The sequence below is a fragment of the Curcuma longa genome, unplaced genomic scaffold, assembly GCF_044706935.1.
Source record: "Curcuma longa cultivar G26 ecotype Majalengka, Jawa Barat unplaced genomic scaffold, ITB_CL_G26_1.1 contig_28225, whole genome shotgun sequence".
NCBI lineage: Eukaryota > Viridiplantae > Streptophyta > Magnoliopsida > Zingiberales > Zingiberaceae > Curcuma > Curcuma longa.
This window is the reverse complement of record NW_027433646.1, coordinates 1,647-11,968: the sequence shown is the minus strand read 5'-3', so window position 1 is coordinate 11,968 and position 10,322 is coordinate 1,647. Positions and strand designations below refer to the sequence as shown.

At 42.2% G+C, this 10,322-nt stretch overlaps 1 protein-coding gene across 1 annotated transcript; it reads right to left on the bottom strand.

The window, feature by feature from the left end:
- Positions 1-8,467: 8,467 nt before the first annotated feature.
- On the bottom strand, positions 8,468-9,787 carry LOC141819196 (putative mitochondrial protein AtMg01110). The gene has a single exon (XM_074706542.1). The coding sequence runs from the start codon at positions 9,785-9,787 to the stop codon at positions 8,468-8,470; it is 1,320 nt and encodes a 439-aa protein (XP_074562643.1).
- Between the last annotated feature and the right edge of the window lie 535 nt (positions 9,788-10,322).

Genomic DNA, 10,322 nt, shown 5'->3' with positions numbered 1-10,322 from the left:
ATAGCAGTACTGAGCTACATCTGAGATGAGAAGGAAAAGGACAGATGTTGATCTGACAAGACTGGAAGGAGAGCTGATCCTTTCAATGAATCAAGGAAGAGCACGGTCTTACGAACAACAAGCGAAAGTCGGCAGTTGTGTGATATCGATATCCCAGCAATCATTCTATTAAATAGAATTTGAGTTGATGTTATCTTCCTTCAATCAACCAGAGGGTGAGCTAGGCTTGCTCTACGAGATTAAGAGGTCTGTAGAGAGAGAAAGAGGGATGCTATTTATATATGCAATTCGCAGGGAATTGGGGAATTATGGAGCGTCTCCAAGGAGAAGGATCATGGGAGGAGGGAGCTTCTACGAGGCCAGCCCGTAGTCCAATAAGGCGTAGAGTGGATTCGATGGAGCGCCATCCCCCTCGACTAAGCTAAGGATCGAGCAGAGACAACTTCCCGAAGAACGAATCCTAGCTGATGAAACATATGCTGAGACAAAAGCTGAATAGGAAGCCTTTCCTGCTAGACCAGAGACTTCGAATGGGGGGTCTTTCTTGTCCCTACGTCCGACTCTATTGAACCATCCGGCGTAAGGTAAGCAGCGTCAAGCCGGAGCATTTTTTCATCTGAATCCACGGATGAGACTTTTCTCAGTCAGGTGACGAAAGTAGGGCAATTAGTTTACCAAAGCCAAAGTATTTGAGTTTGTGCCATGATTCACCACCGTTGTTTACTCAACGAAAGATGTCATTCAATTGAAGTCGAACTCCTGCATCTGCATGTCAAGTGGTATGGGACCTCACAAGGAAGAGGAAAGATGCGAGCGGCTCCTGTTGAGTAACCCTATGCCCGCCAAGTGCTACGTCAGTCATAGGCAAAGCTTATGAATGAGGTTCAACCGTAGTCTAGTTCCATATCCTTCTGTTTCGGTCAGCATCCTATCCTAACTGGAGGAAGAGTTCGCTTAATCAGAATCAGATGGAGCATCAGAATCGGCATAAGCTCGGGTTGTTGGATCGGGTCTCAGGGAAGCAAGAGAGCACAGCTAAGTAAGCAAAGAAGCAAGACCGCGAAGAGACCAGTTCGTACACCTTTCATCCTGCTGTGGAAGGGCGCGTTAGCAAACTTGATCCTGTCAATCTTTCGCGCAGCTCAAGCTATCTTACTTACTAATAATAATAAGCTAATAATAATAAGAAGAAAGGGGCTCCTGCTGATCAAAGTAGCTGCTAACAAACCAAGAAGTTCACTTTTCCTTATTTCCTGCCGTAGTTCCGGTGCTCATTTTGGCAAGATCAGTGGGATACTTCCAGCGTAGGATAATGGAACGTGAGTTTCTAATTGGTAGCTTGTAACTGAGAAGACTTGATTATTGAGCAGTGCCTGGTCTAAGTAAGGTGATGTCAATATGTCAATCTGTCCAATTGAAAAGGTTGGAAGTCTCGCTAGGGTGTCTCAGATGGAAGGTTGCCCATGGTTATGGATTATGGTTATGGATTGGACGAAGACGAAAGCCACTGGCGAAGATCCGTGAAATGATTGTGGTTCAGCTCTTAGCTTCATCTCTGTTTAGGCTGGGTGGGCAGCTCCATTGAAATACCGCCTAAAGTTCTTGGTTTTGCCTTTGCTTCGCCTCCCCCGGTCCCTATTCCCTTTTGGCTGGATTCGTCCTATTTTCATCTGGGAGTCATCACCGTCTTTATTCGACATCGATTGCCCACTTTGTTTAAGTAGGCTACACTGGAGTAGCAAAGTCAGGGGTTGCTCAAGCTACAACGAAGAAAGCCGGTGTTGGTAGTTAAGAATTCTAGGCCAGAGCGGGTTCAGGCAGCTTAATACTTTAAAACTTAGTAGTTTGCTCACACCGAAATGAATAGAGAAAAAGTACTCACCCTACAAGTATGGAAAGTAGAAGGATTGAATATTCATATCTGGAAGTGTGATAGCGGATTGGCAGGTCGAGGCAGGTCATCGGCTCAATCGAAGCCTCTTCTCATGCGCGGTGGTTCTATTGACGAAATCTCAAAGTGGTAATTCCTATTGATTGAATCCCAACGGATATTGTATGGCAGTTCGATTCCTCTGCTCTGGTAGCTCTTGAAGCATGCAAGCAAGGAAGGAATCGGAAAGAGAGAGGGGGTTTCAGGTAAGTTAAGTGAACTTCTTGACCAACCGTTCTCAAAAAATCTGAGTTCGCTTTTCCCGTAACTGAAATAGGAAACGGAAAGAAATTACGAGCTATGAAAAGGTGCATTCCCGGCTAAGACAGTGGGCAAGGCACTAACAAGGTTCAAGAAAACTAGGCCCAGGGGTGATTCCCCATAAGGAGGAATGACGCCAAGTTCAGTGATCACAACTAGAAATCTCATAAGAGAAGAAAGAGAAGCGGGCCTTTCCTGTTCCTGTTGACAGTTACAGACGGAACAGATACAGGAATGGTTGGCTTAACACAGGAAGGATCTACTGTGCCTACTTCTTTGCTTAACCTTACTCATGCTACCATTCCTCCAAACAAGCAAAGGAATGAGCGTCTCGCCTTTACTCTAATAAGGGCGTTAGCGCAGTGCGATTTACGTTCGATGTGGTGTCCTGTAGACTTTAGTCTCGATCAACTCAGTGCTTAGATAAGAAAGATAATTTACTGTAGAGTGCTATGGCTGAAACATGGTTCCGGCTGGAGCACTTTGGGGTTTCTCGCTCCTCTCTCGAATCCTCTGTATGGGTGTAGTCTATAAGACTGTATGCGCACCTGAGCGAAAACGTCGTCAAGTTTGAGTGAGTAGGTTAAGGTGTGCCCAAAGGCAACCTGCCCGGTTGGGAAAGCGATATGGACAGGTCAACCCTGGTCGATGTCCCGTGTTAACGGTAGCATCGATATCTCGGGTTAGTCACCGAGACGCCCCCCATCTATATGACCAAGGCCTTCCCGACATTCCGTTCGAACCTTCGCAAAGACAATGGTTGTATAGAACGAGCTCCGCGCCCTAATAGCGTATACTATAGGACCTTTTTCCTTTATCGTTTGGTTCTTTTTTCAGGAACAGAACTTCATCCGCTCAGGTGCTTGGCTATGCTTTTCCACCCACATTTGATGCTGCTTTGTCGGTTCTACGAGCAGCTTTCGTGAAATTCCGATCGCCCACCAACCAACCTAGAGCTTAGCTTTTCGTTACCCTCAACAGCAAAACCGGACCAAGGATTAGGGCCCTCCATCCATAAAGGGAGACCCCCACGAACGAGCAGAATCCAACCGCGCTGCTACAGACAATAAAGAGAAAGCCTAAATCAGTGACACACGAAAGCTTGATCCTCAATTTCGGAATATCAGGAGCAAAGACCAGAATTCCCTTCGTTGGAAGCGAGGCTGTATAGATGTAAGGCGGTTTGGTTTCGCCTCTCAAAACTCATTCGACTGAACTAAGGCGACCAGCGGGAAGAGAGACTCGTTCCATGTTAGCTTAGCAGCTCGTCTTTTTTCTATTGGGACCGTCTACAGGGAGCCGGCGGTCTCTAGCGTAGGAAAGGATCGACAGGCTCAATACAAAAAGTCAGAGTTTTTGGTGATCTAGTGGAACTTGTCTAAGGGAGTGACTTATGGGCATAACAAGACCCTACTGAATACAAACACAATCCATAAATCAATATAATCACCTTGCTACTGAAAAAAAGAAAGTCCCCGAGTCCATGTCGTGATAATAGAGCAACGCCTGGATGTCGTTGTAGAAAGTCTAGCCCGAGGACCCCAAAAATGCTAGGGAATCCGTTAGGGCTCTGATCGTAACCTGCTTATCTTTATCATCGAGATTGGTATTCAGTCTGAAAAAAATAGGGCGAACTAATTTCGTATATAAATGTGGGCTTACGAGTTTAGATCGAAATTCAATCCCCATTTACTCGATTCACTTCATTCGTTTACAGGTCACTTCACTCTCTTTATAGGGTAAGCCTCTTTTTTGCTGATAGGAAAGGGGAAAAAAGAAAGATAATTTCGTAAAAAAAAAAAGCAATCGAAATTTCATATAAGAAGATCAATGGCTACGCTCCTTTGTTATAGCGTTTTAGTCTCGTTCTTGCTTGTTCTTCTTGGAGGTCGTGGAAGAATTGGGGTTCAACTCCCTAAGCCTCGATGTGGCGAAAAAGACTGAAAAACCGAAATATAGAAATGGCATTAAGATTTCAAACTTGTCGTCTACTTTCAGTGTCGGATAAATTGAGATCGTACTATTTCTGCCATTTCTCGAAATTTGATGCGGAAAAACAACAGTTGGAACTTATCGTATAAGGGCTGAGCTCGTTGGCTAGTTTTCCTCTTCTGGTTCTTTTCCCGCCGCCCTGGGAAGAGAAAGTTCCTCTGCTTCGATTCGATTCTGGGAATTTAGGGCTTTAGCCTTCTCCTTCATCTGAGGCGGATGATGCTGCTTATGCCTTTGGGGATGATTCAGATGCGGATTCATACTATAAAATAAAAAATAAATTCATCTGGTTCGGATGTTGAAACAACAGCTCCCGATTCGGATGCTTTTGAAACAGTTCAGCAGATTCTTCTAAAACAGTTGATTAAGGAGTTTTCCCGCCTCAAGGGGAATGCTTGAAATAAGCTCTTCTCTCTCTTGGCGACTCGGAACGAATGCTTGACTTCTGTCGTTAGAACGAGAATAGCTCAAGTGGATTTCTTTTGGGAGGGTTCCGGAATTGATAGAGTCAAGTCATATATGGCATTCAAATCGCCAAATCGTTATCTTATCTTTGTCTAGAGTAAGTTGGTGTGAATTCTACTACGGTAGAGGATCTACAATCATTAGCTCTGGTTCACAGGCAAGTAGTGAGGGGATTGAGTTTCACTCTTGAGAGATAGCCAGATAGTTCAGAGAGCTACCCGTAGCAGTCGTAAGGTAAGGCCCCCCCAAGAAGAGTTCAGTCGTAAGTCCGCCCATTCAACCATTTCTCTGGGAATTGCATACAAAAGGAAAAAATAGGTAGTTGATCGATTCCGCCCTTTAGCTTGGCACGTTGATGGAATAAGTGCTCTTCTCTCTTTTTCTACCCGGGGATCTCCTCTTATACTTATATAGAATACAGAACAATGAAATTCCCTTCCCCGAAAGCCTAGAAGTAAGCCATAACTCTTAACGATGCAAGGAATAGCTATCGTTTCGCGCCCAAGTCCAAGCACGGGATGAGACTTACCTACTGATCCTAGTGGCTCTAGCAACAGTCGTGAATGAAGGAACGGTAGATCTTTCTACGTTTTGAATAGCGTCGGCCCCACCATATATTTGGCGGTCGGAATTTATATTCATTTTAGGTAAATATCTCCTTTCTATTTATTTTAGGTAAATATCTCCTTTCTATTTATTTTAGGTAAATTCGGAAATTTCTTTATATTGATTTTAGGTGAATATCTCCTTTATATTGATTTTAGGCTTAGTCGTAAATAGCCCCTTTGGCTATTTATATGCCTCAAGGAGATAAATAGCCCCGAGAAGATAAATAGCCCCAAAGGCCCTACATTCATAATATTAAGTTCTAATCTGCCTTACTATAATATAAAGACCTCAGCTATGCCTCTTTGAGTCGAAAATAGACCCAAAGGCTAAGGAGATAAATAGCCCCAAAGGCGTAGAATAAACCATCTTACTAAAAAGGAAATACCTCTGCTATGCAGAGAAGATAAATAGCCTTTGGGTCTATTTTCGACTCTAAGGAGGCGTGGCAGAGGTACTTATCTTATATTTAGTAGGATTAGTCTACTTAGTCGTAAATAGCCCCAAAGGCTAAGGAGATAAATAGCCCCGAGAAGATAAATAGCCCCAAAGGCGTAGAATAAACCATCTTACTAAAAAGGAAATACCTCTGCTATGCAGAGAAGATAAATAGCCTTTGGGTCTATTTTCGACTCTAAGGAGGCGTGGCAGAGGTACTTATCTTATATTTAGTAGGATTAGTCTACTTAGTCGTAAATAGCCCCAAAGGCTAAGGAGATAAATAGCCCCGAGAAGATAAATAGCCCCAAAGGCGTAGAATAAACCATCTTACTAAAAAGGAAATACCTCTGCTATGCAGAGAAGATAAATAGCCTTTGGGTCTATTTTCGACTCTAAGGAGGCGTGGCAGAGGTACTTATCTTATATTTAGTAGGATTAGTCTACTTAGTCGTAAATAGCCCCAAAGGCTAAGGAGATAAATAGCCCCGAGAAGATAAATAGCCCCAAAGGCGTAGACTAATCTGCCTTACTATAATATAAAGACCTCAGCTATGCTGAGTAGAAGAAATAGCCTTTGGGGCTATTTACGACTAAGTAAAATAAACCATCTTACTAAAATAGAAATACCTCTGCTATGCCTCTTTGTGAGTCGAAAATAGACCCAAAGGCTATTTATATGCCTCTGCGTGGCAGAGGTACTTATCTTATATTATATACAGTTAGTCTACGCCTTTGGGGCTATTTATCTCCTTAGCCTTTGGGTCTATTTTCGACTCAAAAAGTGCATAGCTGAGGTCTTTATATTATATACAGGCAGATTAGAACTTAACTTAATGTTATGGGGGGCCTTTGGTGCTATTTACTTCTTGGGGCTATTTATCTCCTTAGCCAAAGGGGCTATTGTAGACTAAGTAGAATAAACCATCTTACTAAAATAGAAAGACCTCTGCTATGCCTCTTTGTGAGTCGAAAATAGACCCAAAGGCTAAGGAGATAAATAGCCCCAAAGGCGTAGAATAAACCATCTTACTAAAAAGGAAATACCTCTGCTATGCAGAGAAGATAAATAGCCTTTGGGTCTATTTTCGACTCTAAGGAGGCGTGGCAGAGGTACTTATCTTATATTATATACAGTTAGTCTACTTAGTCGTAAATAGCCCCTTTGGCTATTTATATGCCTCTGCGTAGCCGAGGTACAACTCTTATATTATATACAGTTAGTCTACGCCAAAGGGGCTATTTATCTTCTTGGGGCTATTTATCTCCTTAGCCTTTGGGTCTATTTTCGACTCAAAGAGGCGTAGCAGAGGTACTTATCTTATATTATATACAGTTAGAACTTAACTTAATATTATGGGGGGCCTTTGGGGCTATTTCTCTCCTTTAGTCGTAAATAGCCCCAAAGGCTATTTTTCTACTCAGCATAGCTGAGGTCTTTATATTATAGTAAGACGGATTAGTTTACGCCTTTGGGGCTATTTCTCTCCTTTCGTAAATAGCCCCTTTGGCTATTTATATGCCTCTGCGTAGCAGAGGTACTTATCTTATATTATATACAGTTAGTCTACGCCAAAGGGGCTATTTCTCTCCTTTCGTAAATAGCCCCAAAGGCTATTTATCTACTCTGCATAGCAGAGGAACTTATATTATATACAGGGAGCTCAGGCTAGAGACTCGAGGTCGGGGCACGGGGAGATAAGCAAGCAGCTATGCCTCCGAAGCTCACCCGTAGATCTTTCGTAGTTTTTCATACGTTCTTTCTCGTCTATCTCTTTATCCTTACGTGAATAGCGAACTTATATTATAGTATGGCTCAAACTCCCTCCCCCCTAAAGGGAGAGCTATGTAATACCCTAACTATAAAACGAGCCAAGCAACTGATATATAGTGAATGCCCTAAAATATAGTAAATTGTCTCTGTATATAATTATAGTAATGAGTGAGGAGAGGAAGCAAAGGCAAAAGGGACTATATAAGCAAAAGGGACTATATAATAGAAAGAAAGAGCCTAATATCAAAGTCAATTGAGCCTAATATCAAAGTCAATTCAGGTTCAGAAAAGGACTTACAAAGCATGCCGGGAGAATTCAATCTATAGGAATTTCAATTCCCCTAATCTAATATATAGTCAATTAATTGAGGGTAGGCCCAAAAATAGAAGCCAATATATATACAGGGGGATCTGTAGTCGAACGCAAGCGAAGTATAGAGAGGCTTCTCCGTGGTGAACTATATTTTACCTAAAAGAAAATCTAAATGAAGACAAGACAGAGCCTGGGGACGGGAGGTAGCGACTATCAAGACTATCAAAGCAAAGGATCTCACGACAGTTCAGGGTAAGCAAGACCTAAACTCTTCGGAATTTATATTCATTTTCTTTTAGGCCTAAAACCATAATTTACTTTTATATTAGGCAAAGGCAATTTATACAATTTACTATATTTTAGGAACTACTACTTTTGCGGGCACGACTACTTACTTATTCCATTTATACAATTGTATATATTTTAGGAACTACTACTTTTGCGGGCACGCAACTATACTGGTAATAATCCGCTGAGAGAAGATCTTTCGTAGTTTTGAATGGCTATGGGTGGATTAAATAAATCCTCAAAACTTGGATCAGGAGATATTGACATCTGAGTGTGCCAATCGACCCACCTTAACCACTCTTGTAACCAATTGTGGTATAAAGTTCATTCCATGATCACCTCAGAGTCTCTATCACACCCTCCCAGTACTTATCAGGTAACAAGACTAATTGCTTAGGCTTTAATTCTGACACTTTTCGACTATTACTCCTTTCAGATAAGGGTTGAGAGGAAGGCCTCTTCCAAACCACAAATCCAAAGGTAGTCGCTGATATGAAAGTGACTTATCAGCTATGACCAACAATCTCCGCCAACGCCGAGTTATGGACGAAGATAGGATCCTAGATCTGACTCTAAAGCCTGCACCGGCTAAGCGGATTAAAGTGAATTTTGTTAAAGAATATTTATCCGCTAACTGGACAAGCCCTAGAAAGGTGTTCGATGCTAGAACTGCTGGAGCAGAAACGGGTGTAAGGTTCACTTGAACCCTATACATCCAAAACTGCTTAGCAAACTCTAATGCACCAATAGGAGAATCAATTGACTTAGATTCCGATATTGATACACCGAGCATATCTACCATTTTACGGTACCTTTCAGCCACACGTTTGTCAGCAATGACTATGTCATCGCCTAACAACGCATACCGCTTAAAAGGGGTCCTGGCCCAAGGGTATTCCATCCTTGCCGCCATCCATACCAATACATGGTGAGACAAACTAAAGAGAGCCCAAGAACTATAATATCCTAACGGTTGACCAGTCTTAAAGTATAACAGACAGTTACCCCGCTTCTTAGGAAGCAAAGGAGGTCCTGCTGTAAATACATTATTACTAAGTACACCGAGAACAATACATTCGCCTGCCTTATTGCCAAATATTAAAGACATAAGTCTAGTAATATAGGCAACAGGCCATCTATCTGTCGCAGAACTAAGATCAAAAGAACTTACGTTCTCAGGTCTATAGCGGCTAAGACGATGGATCGGTTTACCTTGTTCAAAGGTTCCGTCACAGGGCAATCTGGATAATACATCCATAGCCCACGAATGGATCGGATATAAAAGACGTTGAATGATATAGTTACCTATAACAAACAAACGCCTTTTACCAGCTCCTGGTAAAGTAGAAGTAATCCTTCCTGTAGCAAGGTGAAGATGACCATCTTTTTCAAGGTAGGGCTCAAACAATTTGTGTTCATACCTTTTAAACTTATGGAGATCTTCGGTAAGAAGGTTGTGATTGGCGTCATAATCAAAAGGGCGTAATACCCCTTCATGCCAAAGACTTCCTGCTTGACCTTTCCTAACTCCAAATGGAGAATACATTCTTAAGTTAAGTATAAAATTAGCAAAAGCTGTAATCTCATACTTAAACGATGAGAATATATTACCAATGGCTCCAGGGAATGCCTTCATTCGCCTGTCATCGTTAGGAACCGACTTCCAAGTTGGCTTCCACTTTATTCCCTTTACTATCTTAGTAGCTCTCAGCCAGGGCATATACAGATTAACGATTCCTTCGAAATAATAATCAAGGAGTTCGTTAATATGTCCTATGCGATTGTATTTGTCAGGTTTAAGTATAATAGAATCAAAGACACTCCGATTAACTTTTGGAGCTAACTTAATGATTCGACATATACTAAACCATGATAAATACATCCGTACCAGATAATCAGACCTAGCATTCCGCTTCATAATAATATGGCGGTGATGCACAGGAATGATCGCTGGTATGCCTGCGCGGCTGAGACTAACCATTACTGACGGTTTGGTATTCACTAATTTTTACTTAGCATAATACTGCTGGAGTGCCACAGTGCACTGCTTCAGGTATAATGCTGTGAATAGCAAACCAGACTTCTTTCGAAGTGTCAGGACTTTGTTAACAAGGTGGCGGGAGACAACAGCTCCTTCAAAGGTGAGATGTCCAGTCGCAACTAAATGGATTCTAATTAAGAACCGTTTTAGTCGCCCCGTATGTTCAAACATACGGCGCCAAGTGTACTGAGGCAGGCTTTCGAAAAGATTTGTA

Bases quoted from the DNA above. Each gene is read 5' to 3' on its own strand.
- LOC141819196 (XM_074706542.1), bottom strand. From the start codon at position 9,787: ATGCCCTGGCTGAGAGCTACTAAGATAGTAAAGGGAATAAAGTGGAAG.